Source organism: Bos mutus, chromosome 1 (genome assembly GCF_027580195.1).
Source record: "Bos mutus isolate GX-2022 chromosome 1, NWIPB_WYAK_1.1, whole genome shotgun sequence".
Taxonomy (NCBI): domain Eukaryota; kingdom Metazoa; phylum Chordata; class Mammalia; order Artiodactyla; family Bovidae; genus Bos; species Bos mutus.
In genome coordinates this window covers 44,852,361-44,868,439 of record NC_091617.1, presented here as the reverse complement: position 1 = coordinate 44,868,439, position 16,079 = coordinate 44,852,361, and the positions used below count along the sequence as shown (strand labels likewise).

Sequence of the window (16,079 nt, the reverse complement as noted above, 5' to 3'; positions counted from 1 at the left end):
AGAATTATATAATTTTCTTAGTTACACTGTGCTTAGTTTACTGCATTGATAAGATAGTCTGAGATCATATAATGGTGAGAGGCTAACTTCCTACTTTTTATTACCATTTAATAATTATTTAGCCCTTTCTAATTTATATGATCTTTTTTACTCTAATAATAGTGTTTAGGTATTTCAGCCAAGTTTATTGAAATGTGCTATAAATAATATTTTTTAAAAACATTGCATGTAATTCTTTTTGAAAAATATATTGTTAAAGAAGAGTCATACAGTGCATGTGTTGTATTCCTAAACAGATTAATTTATTACCTTGTTATCTTTTACTTTTTTCAGTGTCCATGCATGAGATTTCATTGCTAGTGGATACCACACATTTAAAGAGATTTGGATTATGGAAAAATAAAGATGATGATCACAGTAAAAAAAGTCATGCTATCCTCTTTCTTTGGGTCTCCTCAAATTATCTTCAGGAGATTCAGACTCAACTAGAAAACTCTGTATTAAGCCAGCAATGTGAGTATAAAAAGATTTCTTTTAAATGTCAAGATTATCTGAGAACTCCTATAAAATAATTTTCCTCTAAAATAATTTAGTAGAATGTAATCATTTCATTGAATTGAAATTAAGTTCACTGAATTAAAAATAATTTATCCCTTGATATTATTTAAGATAAATTACTTTATTCATAATTTCTCCTTATAATTTTACTCAACCAATTAAAATTATCTTCTAAAATAAAAGCAGTACCTTACCTTTTAGTCAGTTGACATCCTTGGCTGCCTATCATAAGAGTTCTTGCCCTGATTTCATAATGAACTATGACAGAACTAATCAGTGGCAAAGTTAAATAAAATACAGAAGTCTTTCAAGATTTTCTTTAGTTTCTAAAAAAGAAAACTTGATATACTTACTTATGTATCATTTTTCTAAGACTGGATTGAATACTTTTCCAATGTTCCTATCGGTATATATGTATCTTGAAATATTTTCCAACTTTGTTTAGTTTCCAACTCCTAAGAAGTCTGGTTTAGAATTAGTTAAATCAGATTAGTAAATTTCTTTCTTATCTCTTTAATCTCTCTACCTTTTCCCCTCCTACTGCCTTGCATATTAAAGATGTTAAGTAATGATCTGAATTTTAAATCTTTAAAATTCCTTATTTTGTTATCTTGATTGCTTCCAAATTAATTTGGGAAATTTATGATCCAATAGCAGAGGAGTTGGGAAGATGCTCAAGCCATTTATAATCATTGTGGGAGGTGAGAATGTCATTTGAAACCACTGTTGAAATGACTAATGAAAGAAGATGATTCTGAAGGAAGTGTTGGAATGAAAATTTTAATGAGCAGATTTGCTATATAGAGAAGGCTAGAGAAAAATAATTGTTTAGTCATCATTTACTTATTCACATACTCATTAACAAATTTTTTAATTAATTGTTTATTTTAATTGGAGGATAATTGTTTTATAATATAATGTTTTTTTCTGCCATACAACAATGTGAACCAGCCATAAGTATACGCATATCTCCTTCCTCTTGGTCTTCCCTACCACCCCGCCATCCCACCCCTCTAGATCATCACAGAGCAAGCAGGTTGAGCTCCCTATGCTATATAGCAGTTTTCTACTGGCTGTCTGTTTTGTATATAATGTATATATTTCAATCATTAACAAATATTTGCTCACATCTAATAAATGCCAGGTACTGGAAATACAGTACCATTGTGGAGTTTGTATTCTAATGCAGTAGGAGTCTAAAATTGTGAGTTTTGGTTCTAGGCTACTAATGGTTGTTTTGGAATTCAATTTGCCTGGGTTATTAACTATGATGCAAAATAGTTTGTTGAGCCTTATACCATCCTTACTGTTACTAATAATCAAATTATTTTAATTTTAATCCCCTTGCAAAATAATACTACCAATAAAAACTGATTTTTTTTTTCTTTCATAGCAAAATCGACTGAATTCATTTTCCTTGAGCTACACAGTTCTATTTCACAGAGAGAAGAATTGAAATTGAAAGACATTATGACAGAAATAAGTACAACCAATGGAGAATTAGAGCTTTCTTATCCATTGTCTTGGGTTCAGGCACTTCCTTTATTTCAGAACCTGTCTTCAAAAGAAAGTTCTTTTATTCATTATTACTGTGCTTCAACTTGTTCTTTCCCTGCTGCTACTACTGAAGAAATGAAGATGAAATCAGTGTCTCAGGTTAGCATATGATTAATGTAATTAGTGAGGGGGAGGGAAGCAGTTGGATAAAAATTCTTTCATTGAAATTAGCATGATTTTAGAATGCTATGCTTTGTCAAAGGTCACAGGAACCAACCTAAAGGAATTCCCAGCGCCAAAGCTAGAAACAGATCAACAAAATCAGTAATGATACGTGCAATTATTACTAGAGAATAAGATATATACCCTTTAATGTGTATTGATACATGTGATTAACTGAACAGATGAATGAAAACACAAATAATAAAAGGTGGGCAAGGGATAATTTTTTCTTAGAAAAATATTGCAATTAAAAAATGTAAAAGGAACAAGAGAAATATAAAACCACCACTAGAAAAATCATAGTTATGATTGTTGCAGGTAAGATCCATGGAGAGATGCTAAATTTAATGTGTGAAAACTTAAAGTAGGTCAGGATATGTGCATAATCTTAGTGTCTCACCTTAAATACTAATTACGAAAAAGAAGTAATTTTTTTCCTCCACTATAGTAACTTTACAGTGGAGAAATGTCACAGATATCACTTTAGCCCAAATGATCAAAGTTAACATTACCAGTAATAAACTATATTGATGTACCTGTCACATCATGCATGGAGAAGGGTATATCACTTCTATATTGTTTTTCTCAATATTTTATAACCTCAGTCTAATCATGAGAAAAATCAAACAAGCCCAGTTATAAAATAACTGACCAACAGTCTTAAAAAATACCAAGGTCATGAAAAATAAAGAAAGATGAAGGAATTGTAGGATCCTGAAACAAATTTATTACTGGAAAAAGTAGTAAAATCAAAATAAAGTCTGTAGTTTATAGTATCATACAACTTTAATTTCTTAGTTTTGATAATTGTACTGTGGTTTTTTAAAAGATGTTAGTGTTAGGGGAATCTGTGAGAGGCTTGCTAAATGCTAAGTCGCTTTAGTCATGTCTTTGAGACCCTATGGACTATAGCCTGCCAAGGTCCTCTATCCATGCTCTTCTCCAGGGGATCTTCCCCACCTAGGGATTGAACTCACGTCTCCTGCATTGACAGGTGGGTTCTTTACCACTAGCACCACCTTAGGAGAAGGCAATGGCACCCCTCTCCAGCACTCTTGCCTGGAAAATCCCATGGATGGAGGAGCCTGGTGGGCTACAGTCCATGGGGTCGCTAAGAGTTGGACACAGCTGAGCAACTTCACTTTCACTTTTCACTTTCATGCTTTGGAGAAGGAAATGGCAACCCACTCTAGTATTCTTGCCTTGAGAATCCCAGGGACGGGGGTGCCTGGTGGGCTGCCGTCTATGGGGTCGCACAGAGTCGGACACGACTGAAGCGACTTAGCAGCAGCAGCAGCAGCACCACCACCACCACCTTAGAGGCTTATAACTCTTATAAATCTAAGATAATCTTGAAACAATTAATGGTAAGTTTTAAAATGCTGTATTTATTTTTATAGGAGATTGTTAATATATTTATGGCTTATATATCTCTGCCAAATACCTGCAGAAAGAAAAGTGTTTAAGTTTTCTGTGATGGGGGCGTGTGCACACATACACATGCACTCACATGTGGGTTTGGTTATTTTAATCTGTTATTTTAAAGGTCTGTAGAAAGACACATTAGTGAAAGATAAGGTGTAAGACTTCACCACTGGCTTTTGCATAATATTGTAAAAATTTTGCTTGATAATTACACTGTATATACAAATTTGTATCATAGTTCTCCATTTAATAATAAAATATCGGTTTATGTTGTTATAAACACTTATCAGTCTTTTAAAAACATTCCTACTACTTATCACCTCTTTTGTTCATTTTGAACAGCACTGATTTCAGATTCTAAAATTGTAAAACCCGGACCTATAAGTAACACTTGAGGTTAAACTTTGATCCATAGTACATTATCTTTTGCTCCAGAGTATTATTTTGATTTGATTATATCTTTGTAGAAATTATAAGAGTATATGTGTATGTATATAACTCACTGGTGTGTATTTCTTTTTGTCCCATTTTCTCTTACAAGTCTAACTTCTGACTTTGTCCCTTTGAGAGTTAATATGTATTTGTACGGGTATAAGGAGACCTTTTACTTTGCCTTTTTTTTTTTTTTTTTTTGGCGGGGGTCAGCCCTCAAATACAGATACAGCCAAGCCTACTTACACCTTACTGCAGAAGCAAAGCAGTGGTTGCTACTCGCTTTCTATTACTTCTAATCCAGATGAGGAATGGCGAGAAGTCAGGCACACTGGACCTGTTCAGAAGTATGTACTGTGTCATATCCTGTTTGTAATAGGTGGGCACATTAGTAGTTTTCATTCATGTTGCTGATTTTAAGTATTTTACCGTTTTAAATGTTTTCAGTTTTGCTTTCTTGCTGACAGTTAATAATAAAAATAATCAAGAAAACAAGTCAGTGCCACTTCACTTAGTTTTATGTTTTAAGAAGTCAGAAATGGTAGCCAAGATGTCAAATGTGTCAAAGCCTTTATTGAAAATATTTGAATAGAAGTATAAGGTTTTTAAGATTATGTATCCCATATCTGAATATATGGTAGGAAAAGAGAAATTGCTTACTAAAGTGTGCCTCAATTTCGGGTACTTTGAAGTTTATCAGAACTTCCCTTCACAAGTTACTTCTTGCTCATATTTGGTCTTTCTTGTGTCTTCTTATGGTAATAAAGTAGAATAAGGCAGTCTTTGCATTTGAGAATAATTTCTATTCCTCTACATGATTCCTTTTCTCTGTTAAAAAACAAACGGACAGCACAGGATAGGGAAATAGTCATTAAATAGTTATTATCATTTTATGACTTAAAAATTTCCCATATTATTTAATTTAGGTGCAATGGTTACGAAGATTAAATCAATTGCAGTTGATTCTTACCTTCTTGAATCTTTCTAGTTCAACAAGTACATATTATACCTTTATTATTGACTATATTTGTACAGTGAGTACCACCCTGTCTGTTTCAAGATTATAGCCAGAATTTACAACTGCTCTTATTTCTGAACTTTAAGAGAGAGAACCAAAGGAAAAAATGCCTAATTAGTTGTCATTTTGTTTTCCACTTCTTTCTGGTTGTGATCTGATGGTTTATTTCCTTTATGTTCTCCTAAGTTTTATATTGTAAGCATGTTGTTATGGGAAACTTGCCTCCTAAGTTCCCATGTATTTCTTCATTGTCCAGCTGGTATAGACTAGTTACTAGTAGGAGAACATAGTTTTTGACTGCTGACTGTTTTAGTCTTGGGTATTCAAACTTAACAGTGGAAACTGGAGCATAGGAGAATCTTATATGGTTTATTACTTCAGTTTGTTGAAAGTTAAATATTGTACAGAAGAGAGACATCCTCAGTAATAGTGAGATAACCTGTTGATTAGACAAAAACTGAGACTAGCCCACATGGGAAGGACTGGAAATGAAAAGATACTCAGTGATAGTACTATTAGTAGCTTGTGAAAACAAAGGAAGGAAAATATAGTTGATTGTGTTGTGTCAGATATTTTACCCTAAGATTTTAGTTATTGAATACTACTGCCCTGTATTGTCCCAAAGAACAAATCCCTTTGAGACTAGAGTTTTCATTATTAATATATTTTACTTATATTTTTATTTTTTAAGGTTGATTGTATATCCTCCACCACCTACTAAAGGGGGTTTAGGAGTAACTAATGAAGATCTGGAGTGCTTAGAAGAAGGAGAGTTTCTTAATGATGTAATCATTGATTTCTATCTTAAGTAAGTACAGTGAAACATGATCATGTCACTATGTCATTTGTTTTACAGGTTTTGATGTAAATACCTCTGAAGTATTTTAACTCTAGCTGAAAATAACCCACTCAAATTTCAGATTTGAAAAATTTTGTCTAGTGAAGTTTTCTACTGTTGACAAGTTGTTTCATTCCTTTACTTCCCATAGATACTGTATACTTCAGAAGAGTTATTCTTGTTTCATTTGTTTTCATTTTTGCTATTTGCTTGCTGTTGGTTGATACTTCTTTGACTATTTTGTTGTTCAGTCACTAAGTCAGGTCCAACTCCTTGCGACCCCATGGACTGCAGCCCGCCAGGCATCTCTGTCCTTCACCATCTCCTAGATTTTGCTCAAACTCATGTCCATTGAGTCAGTGATGCTTGATGCTTTGACTATAATATTATTGATGAAAGTACTTACATAATGACACATCACTTTGGAAACCAGGATGAAACAACTGTATAGTTCTTTATGTGTCCTTAAGTGCTGTAAAAGTTAACCAACATTTTAAGAATCTATATCACTATTCTATTACAGTTTTCAATTTTTTATATAGCCAATGAATTTATAAAATTATAGCTGAATGAATTTATAAAAAAGTTTTCTAAACTTTCATGCAGCGATAATTTGTCTCTTGTCCTCATTTTGTACTATATCCTTAGACCCACATTTCTAACATTTATTTTTCAAGATGTCTCCTGATTATTTCACTGACCATTCCCAAATCAATTTATTATCATCATATAATTTCAGCCCTATCATTTTAATAGTAGTGCTATCCTTATTCTAATAAGGATAAGACTTAAAAGTCTCATGTTACCATCTACTCTTCTTCTTGGACTTTGTAGAATGAATCTCTATAAGTTCTATTTGGGTCTTTTAAAAAATATCTTTCATGTATGTAGCTTTTCGAATATATGGAATATAATTATTATATAATAACTTTAAAAATGTCTTTTTCTACTTATTCTAGCATCCTTGTCAGTTCTGGGTTGGTTTCAATTGACTGATTTTTCCCCTCATTATGAGTCATACTGTTTTTCTTTTTTTCTTTGCATGTCTGGTGATATTTTTACTGAGTGCTGGTATATTACTATAAATATTTTTAAATTTTGTTTTGAAACAGATTATTTGGAAAATCTCTGCCATGACCCATCCATATTGGGTGGCCCTACACACCATGGCTCATGGTTTCATTGAGCTAGACAAAACTGTGGTCCATGTGATCAGTTTGGTTAGTTTACTGTGATTGTGGTTTTCATTCTGTCTGCCCTCTGATGTATAAGGATAAGAGGGTTATGAAAGTTTCCTGATGGCAGAGACTGACTAAGGGGGAAACTGGGTCTTGTTCTGATGGGCGGGGCCATGTTGGGTAAATCTTTAATCCAGTTTTCTGTTGATGGGAAAGGCTGTGTTCTTCCTTGTTGTTTGACCTGAGGCCAAACTATGGTGGAGGTAATGAAGATAATGGTGACCTCCTTCAAAAGGTCCTATGCACGCACTGCTGCACTCAGTGCCCCCCACCCTGTGCAGGCCACTGCTGACTTTCGCCTCCTCCAGAGACTCTTGAACACTCATGGGCATGTCTGGGTCAGTTTCTAGTGGAGTCACTGCTCCTTTCTCCTGGGTCCTGGTGCACACAAGGTTTTGTTTGTGCCTTCCAAGAGCCTGTTTGCCCAGTCCTGTGTAAGTTCTGGTGGTTCTATGATGGGGCTAATGGCAACCTCCTCCAAGAGGGCTTATGCCATACCCAGGTCTGCTGCATGCAGAGTCCCTGTCCCTGGGGCAGGCCACTGCTAACCCATACCTCCACAGGAGACACTCAGACACAGTTCTGGCTCAGTCTCTGTGGGTTGGGCATGCGTTTTGTGCACTTTCCAGGTCTGAGCAGCTCAAGCGACCAGGATCTTGGAGAGTGCACTGTCCTAGGTGGGCCGTGTGTCTTAATCACCTCCTTGGTCCCGGCTGCTTGGTTTCCTGGGTGTGCCATGAGAGTACTGTCTCAGTTGTGCCATATGTCTCCTGGAGAGCTGATCTCAGGCTGCAACCCTCCTGGTGGCTGTCAACCATCCAGGATCTCAGAAAAATTTGGTTAGCAGCTGGGAGCCTGCTCACAGTTTGATGGAAGGTGCCATCTCTGGGGTTTAGATTGCAGCAGCCCCTTGCCTTCCAGCTCTGGCTGTCTGCCTGCCTTTCTGCCTCCGGGCGGGGAGGGGCCGGTATGCAGCCTGCTATCTCTCCTTGGGTATTCACTCAATCCTTTGTTCTGTCAGCAAGCCAGGCTGTGCGTTAGGTTGTTAGGTTAGAGCCTTTGGTGGGAAAGTTCCTTTTCCACAGTTGCGGTTAGGCTTGTATTCTGTGAGTTTTCTTTTTTCTCTCCTGGTTATGTTGCCTTCTGAGATTCCAAAACTCCCCACAGACCCACCTGTGAGAAATCTGTGTGCAGGTCAAGAAGCAACATTTAGAACTAGACATGGAACAACAGACTGGTTCCAGATAAGGAAAGGAGTACATCAAGGCTGTATATTGTCACCCTGCTTATTTAACTTATATGCAGAGTACATCAGCGAAATGCTGGGCTGGATGAAGCACAATGTGGAATCAAGATTGCTGGGAGAAATATCAATAATCTCAGATATGTACGTGACACTACCCTTATGGCAGAAAGGGAAGAACTAAAGAGCCTCTTGATGCAAGTGAAAGAGGAAAGTGAAAAATTTGGCCTAAAACTCAACATTCAGAAAACTAACATCATGGCATCCGGTCCCATCACTTCATGGCAAATAGATGGGTAAACAATGGGAACAGTGAGAGACTTTGTTTTTTTGGGCTCCAAAATCACTGCAGATGGTGACTGCAGCCATGAAATTAAAAGATGCTTGCTCCTTGGAAGAAAAGCTATGACCAACCTAGACAGCATATTAAAAAGCAGAGACATAACTTTACCATCAAAGGTCTGTCTAGTCAAAGCTATGGTTTTTCTAGTAGTCATGTATGGATGTGAGAGTTGGACTGTGAAGAAAGCTGAGCACCCAAGAATTGATGCTTTTGAACTCTGGTGTTGTAGAAGCCTCTTGAGAGTCCCTTGAACTGCAAGGAGATCCAACCAGTCCATCCTAAAGGAGATCAGTCCTGAATATTCATTGGAAGGACTGATGTTGAAGCTGAAACTCCAATACTTTGGCCACCTGATGCAAAGAACTGACTCATTTGAAAAGACCTTGATGCTGGGAAAGATTGAAGGTGGGAGGAGAAGGGAACGGCAGAGAAAAAGATGGTTGGATGGCATCACCAATGCGATGGACGTGAGTTTGTGTAGGCTCTGGGAGTTGGTGATGGACAGGGAATCCTGGTGTGCTACAGTCCATGGGGTTGCAAAGAGTCAGACATGACTGAGAGACTGAACTGAACTGATTTGGAAACAGTTCAGTGGTTTTAAACTCTTGCTTTTTAAGACTTATTAGGTAAGACCAACAGATTAATCCCCACTACTGAGGAAAGACCCTTCTGAATATGGTACTCAGTTTCTCATGAATTATGAGGTTTTCCAGCCTGGCTGGTAGCAACAGGCAGTATTCCTGCAATGAATGCTGGGTACCATTCTCTCTACTTTTTTCAGGTAGTTCCTTTTCCAGTCTTAAGTGTCTTTCTTACATAATGCAGTGATCAGTATTCTGCTAAATTCTTGAGGAGGATGCTCTGCATATGTTTGGAGTTTTCTATCTATACTGCTTTTTCCTTTCCAATATTCTGATCTGCAAACTCTTGCTGCGTTAGCAGCAAGAGTATTTTCTGACTCTCAGCATCTCCTAAACTCAGGGAGTCTACATCTTTTATCTGGGTTATTGCTTTCTGTGTTGTAATCTGAAATGTATCAAGGCAGTAAGCTGAGGCAGTTATGGAGCTGACCATCTCTCAAGGGTCAGTATTCTTTGTTGCTGATGTGCTGTGTTTTAAAAACTATTGCTCCGTGTATTTTGTTTGATTTTTTGCTTGTTTCAAATAGGAGTGTAAATCTGATCCCTCTTATTCCATCTGGGCTGGAAGTGAAGTTTCCATTGTCATTGACTCTTCACCCTCTCTTTCTTTTCTACATACTCAGTTGCCTGAGTAGTAGATTTCGTCTCTCAAATTCATTTATCTGTCTCTGTCATCGATCTTTTTAGTATGCTTACTACTGCTAAGTCGCTTCACTTGTGTCCGACTCTGTGCGACCCCATAGATGGCAGCCCATCAGGCTCCCCCATCCCTGGGATTCTCCAGGCAAGAACACTGGAATGGGTTGCCATTTCCTTCTCCAATGCATGAAAGTGAAAAGTGAAAGTGAAGTCGCTCAGTCGTGTCCGATTCTTTGCAACCCCATGGACTGTAGTCTACCAGGCTCCTCCATCCATGGGATTTTCCAGGCAAGAGTGCTGGAGTGGGGTGCCATCGCCTTCTCCATTAGTATACTTATCTTATCTAAATTATTTTTTTATATCCTTTGTCTTTGTTTTCCTGTTAAGTATATTATTATCACCATTATTATTCATAAACCACTTGATGAATGCAATTCTCATTAGAAACTTTTATTAATTTCTTATTACCTGTCAAAGTGAGTTCAGTCAAGCATTTGAGTGTTTTGATAATATGACACTAATCTGTATTTTCTGCCATTTACTAATAACCCTGTGCCTATTGCATAGTCCAGCAAGTGAAAGTGAAGTCGCTCAGTTGTGTCCGACTCTTTGCGACCCCATGGATGGTAACCTACCAGGCTCCACGGTCCATGGGATTTTCCAGGCAAGAATACTGGAGTGGGCTGCCATTTCCTTCTCCAGGGGATCTTCCCAACCCAGGGATCGAACCCAGGTCTCCAGCAAAATTAAATTATAAACAGTCTACTAAACAAAGCCCATTCCTTAGTCACTCTTCTGCCTTAATGCCCTGTTACTCTTGCTTCATGGAATTTTCTCTTCTTTATCTTAACATGTTAAAATGTTATTCCCCTTTGAAATTTTACTCCCCTTCCTCACAAGTGTTACCTTCTTGAAAACCTTTCCTGATTAAACAGGTATTATTAACTCTCATAATATCTTTTTTGTATCTCTTTTATGGTTCATATAATATTTTGCCTTATTTTAAAGTTATTGGTGGCGTTATGATGATTTTTCCTTCTAAAGGTTGAGCATCTTACATCTTACTAAGTTTTGTAGCCCTAAGTAGAGTCAAATTTATATTTTGTGAGATATATTAGATCATCTTTGGTGTTAATTTTGATGTATTTTATTGGAAATAATTACTAGAACTTTATTTATAATTTGATTCTAAGAGTATTTTTCTATACTTCTTTTTCACTGAGGTGCCTGTATCTCTGTCTCTTTGAATTCTTTTCAGAGGGGATCCTATGTTAATTTTTTAAACTACTTCCTAATTATTTTTAAAATTGAGGAATATCTTTCAAGTAGGAAAGTGCACAAATTTTAAGTGTACAGCTCATGAATGTTCACATATATATGTATCCATGTCATCATCATTCAGATTAAGATAAAAGAATACTTGGAGCACACCGAAGGCATTCTTTGTGTCTCCTTTCACACAGTATATGCTCTGCATGACCACATTAAAAAAAATTCAAACTGAATTTGTCTTTTATGCTTTTTTAAAAAAAGAAATTGCAAGGTCATTTTTGAACCTTTTTAAACTATTAAAATACCAGAGTTCTGTAAATATGAGAGATTTAATCACTAAGTGATTGAAATACAAGCTTGTGTTGAATTGTTTTATATGAAAATGGACTAAGGATTTAGCAATTAGTAGTGTCTCAAGAGTTATTAAAGTTTCTCTAGATTTATTTAGGAATGTCATGGTTTTAGTTTTATATGTGATTGTATGATTTGATTAATATTTCCTTTTTACCCTCACTTTTCTGGGGCCAGGAACTTGTTTTTTCCCCCTCTTATTTAATGTTGCTAGTATAAATACGGTACTTAGCACATACTAGGAACTTAAGAAATACGTGTTAAGTAAATGAATGAGAAAATGGAAAATTTCGGCTTTAATTGACCTTGATAGAAGGTAAGGTAGTTAAAGAACAACAACAACAACAAAAAGATCTGAAATGAGAGCAAACTGCAAGATTGCTTTGACTCTAATTGGACATACAAATGAAGATTTTCAGAACTCATAAAATAATTGGAGGAAAACCAGGTAAAATCTAAAAATAACTGACTTTTGTGGTGTTGTTACTTTATAGGTATCTTATATTGGAGAAGGCATCAGATGAACTTGTTGAACGGAGTCATATTTTTAGTAGCTTTTTCTACAAATGCTTGACAAGAAAGGAAAATAATTTAACAGAAGATAATCCAAATCTTTCGTAAGTCAGTCTTCCAATATACTTAAGTTTTAAGAGGAAAGCATTACTATTTTGATGCTCCTAGCAAAATACCTTCTTACTGTATTTCCTAGAGTGAGCAGTATTACCACTTGTGCGTGTCCTGGGCCTGTCTGTTCTGAAAGGCATTTCTCACCCTTCCACTGTTCTGTTCCTCATCACAGGGAGGCTGACTCTTGCAGGTTGCATTTCCAATTGTCTGTTGGGAATATTGGAGGTTGGATGGCAAGGAAAGAAGATGTCAGGATGTTTCTTCCTTACCCTCTTTGCCTTGGGCAGTTATTTTGATAGTGATTCTAGTTCATTTGTGGGCCCTTCTTTCACTGGACAGGCAGAGCTCTAACTTTCGTCTGGAGCCACTACTTCTTCACTCTCCCCTTCAGCACTGGGTGTAGCATTGTCCTACTGTGCCCAGCTCTGGTTGCCTCACTGATTGCCTTTTGTGGCTTTGCACTTTTTCTATCACCACTGTAGCCAATAATTTGCATTACATTTTATCTGTCTTAAATATATGTGATTTATTTTTTCCTGGTTGGACTCGCACTAACATACTACTATTTAATTAAACTGAGGTAACATTATAAAAAATGGCACCCCACTCCAGTACTCTTGCCTGGAAAATCCCATAGATGGAGGAGCCTGGAAGGCTGCAGTCCATGGGGTCGCTGAGGGTCGGACACGACTGAACGATTTCACTTTCACTTTTCACTTTCATGCATTGGAGAAGGAAATGGCAACCCACTCCAGTGTTCTTGCCTGGAGAATCCTGGGGACGGCGGAGCCTGGTGGGCTGCTGTCTATGGGTCGCACAGAGTCGGACACGACTGAAGCGACTTAGCAGCAGCAGCAGCAACATTATAAAAAATACTATGTTTGTGCCCACAATTTAGCTGAATTTCTGTCCAAGTATTTTTTTGATTAATTCTAAAACTTACAGAGCAGTGGTTCAGTTCAGTCACTCAGTTGTGTCCGACTCCCTGGACCCCATGGACTGCAGCACGCCAGGCCTCCCTGTCCATCTCCAACTCCCAGAGTCCACCCAAACTCATGTCCATTGAGTCGATGATGCCATCCAACCATCTCATCCTCTGTCATCCCCTTCTCCTCCCACCTTCAGTCTTTGCCAGCATCAGGGTCTGAGCAGTGGTTAGGGATAGGCAAAAAAGAAGAAGGAGTGATTTTTTTTTAATCTTAGCAGTAACTTGAATAGTTGTGAGCAGAGAGCCATTTCATCTTTCTCCCCACCCCTAATACTCTGTGTAATAATCTGTGTGGTAGGCATATGATAAAATTAAGAGTTTTTATTTTTTTAAAAAAGTTAATGTAAACATCTTTCTACCACTTTACAAGGTACGTTTTTGTACATTATTTCTTCCCAAAACAGTGATTTTAGATATGTAAGGCATTTTTCAGACGAGGAAGCAGGCCAATGAAGATTGTCAGAATTCTGATAAAGTGACAGACTGATGGTACTTAAATCTTTATCTTTTAACCGCTGGTCCAGAGATGTTTTTGTTTCACTTGATGGCCTTCAATAAGATGACTGTGGGAGTTGTTTCATTCCATTAAAATAATAGGAGCAATAAGCAACTAAAAAGATGATTAAATGGGTAAACTGAGTTTGTTGTGTTGTTGGAGAAAAAGAATAGCAATAGAGAGAGTATTAACATTTATTGAGTACCTGCTTGGAACCAGGACAGTGAACATAAGGTTATTGTTTGATTCTACAATAGTCTTATGAGATAAATGGCCATTGTTGTGAACTGAAGCTTAAAAAAGTTAGATAAGTTATCAGAAGTTGGATATAGCTTTCTGATGTCAAAGTTCAAGCTCTTTCTCTTATTTATAGTATTGCAGCTGTATAATTTATGGTCTAAATTGGAACACTTGAGTGAATAAAAGGAGGCTCTATTAATAGCTACATTGGGCAACCTGTGTATATTGGTTGTATACCTAGACAAACTGGAATGTGTGGTCATCCGTATTTTGAGTGTCTTTATAGGTTTGAAATTTGTGCTGGTAGACAAGGCCTTCCAGGATCAACTAAGAAGAAAATCACAGTATGAAAATATTCCTTATAATTAGGGTTAACAGAGGGGGATATATGGAAGGGGAGGATGTAGTAAACAAATTAGATATTTAACATTTCTCATGCCCTCCTCTTTTATTTTATGTGTATTGAAATTGATGGTTGGCACCCTACACTTAATCCCACATTTTGTGTTAAGATTACTAGTCAGTGTGGAGATTATGCAGTTGGCATACCTACTTAGAAACTGAGGAAATGAAAATGTAGATTCTGCTGTATTAAAAATTTGTTTTTGATTAAAAAATTAGAAAAAACTTAGATCTTATTTGCCTGATCATATATAAACATAAGACAAAAATAAATTAGATGAGTGACTTCTTCCAGGGTAAGAGAGATATTACATGTATCTTATGCATAATATATCTTCATATACATGTACCCATATACATATGAACACATACATACATATACACACACCAATACTCATACTAATGCTTGGCTAATGTGTATATAGTTAGTATTCACACAAAGAACTGCTACAGATTGGCTTAAAAAAAAAAAAGAATCCAGAAACAAACTTGCAAGTGATACAAACCATAATTTATGGCCAATGAATCCTACAGGAAGCTCAAGCTATTAACGTTAGGAAATAGCAGACTAAATGATAGACACAGTCATCACTGTGGTTTATGAGATTCAGCAAGATCCAGTTCTGTCCATCTCCCTAAACTCGTCTCACAGCATCCTCTCCCTTCATTTACTATACTTCAGCTCAGCCTGCCTCCTTTTAGTTTTTGAATATGCTAAGCTCTTTGCTGTTTTCTGACAGAAATTTCTTCTCCTGGCACTTTTTTTTTTTTTCTGTCCTGGTACTTCTTAGTTTATTTTAAAACTATTTCTAATAATTTTTATATTTGCTTTTTTTCTTTTCAGTTTCTCATTCTAAAATATAAGCTCCATAAGGTCGGGGACTACATCTGTCTTTTTTTCTACTCTATACCTGGTACATTTTGCTCAGTTCTTAGAACGTACTAGGAACTCAAAACAAAAGATAATAATGTATGTTATTGAACAAGGAGGGAACTGTTAGACATTTAATTGAGAATTTTCCAGTTAGTTAGGAACAGAGTGTAAGAGATTATATTGTGGCCCTATATTCCCTCTTATCATCCTTGCTCCATCCAAAGTCTGATGTATTCCCAGTGACGTAAGGTTAGCATAATCAGGAAATTTATCAAACACCAACATAAAACAAAAGAAAACCAGCTGTCTCTTTTAAGATTTTTCAAATGGAAAACAAAGAGATTCTGTACTAGGTAAAAGTAATTATTTATAATCATTGTAATGGTTGGATCACTTTGAAATAAGAAAATTGGTAAACATATGACTCATTATTTTACAAAGTTGTTCTTTTGCGTAGTGTCTGATTCCTACCACATCTTTTAGCCCATTCTGGATTCCATTTTACTCCCAACATCTACTCCCGTGAGTTTGGTTAGATATTCTCATGGACAGGGATAGAGCAAAGATATCTGTTTCCTGTGTTACTTGGTATATAAATATATAAGAACAAACCATTGTTTGTTTAATTTTCTAACTAAAAAGAGGTCCTTCCTAGGACTGAGCCAAATATCATACCATAACCTCCTTTATGCAACTGTGAAATGCCATCCCTTTCCTAGAACCTTTTTTGACATC

The 16,079-nt window shown here is 36.4% G+C and overlaps 1 protein-coding gene across 14 annotated transcripts in view; it reads left to right on the top strand.

Annotated features, from left to right (window-relative positions):
• The window catches only part of SENP7 (SUMO specific peptidase 7), a 185,669-nt gene that overhangs the window by 153,486 nt on the left and 16,104 nt on the right, over positions 1-16,079 (top strand). For all 14 annotated transcript variants that reach the window (XM_070368720.1, XM_070368745.1, XM_070368746.1 and 11 more), the window contains 5 exons: positions 334-513; positions 1,952-2,214; positions 4,348-4,481; positions 5,844-5,960; positions 12,212-12,334. In XM_070368720.1, the coding sequence (XP_070224821.1) occupies positions 334-513; positions 1,952-2,214; positions 4,348-4,481; positions 5,844-5,960; positions 12,212-12,334 (817 nt within the window). The remainder of the gene's footprint in view (positions 1-333; positions 514-1,951; positions 2,215-4,347; positions 4,482-5,843; positions 5,961-12,211; positions 12,335-16,079) is intronic.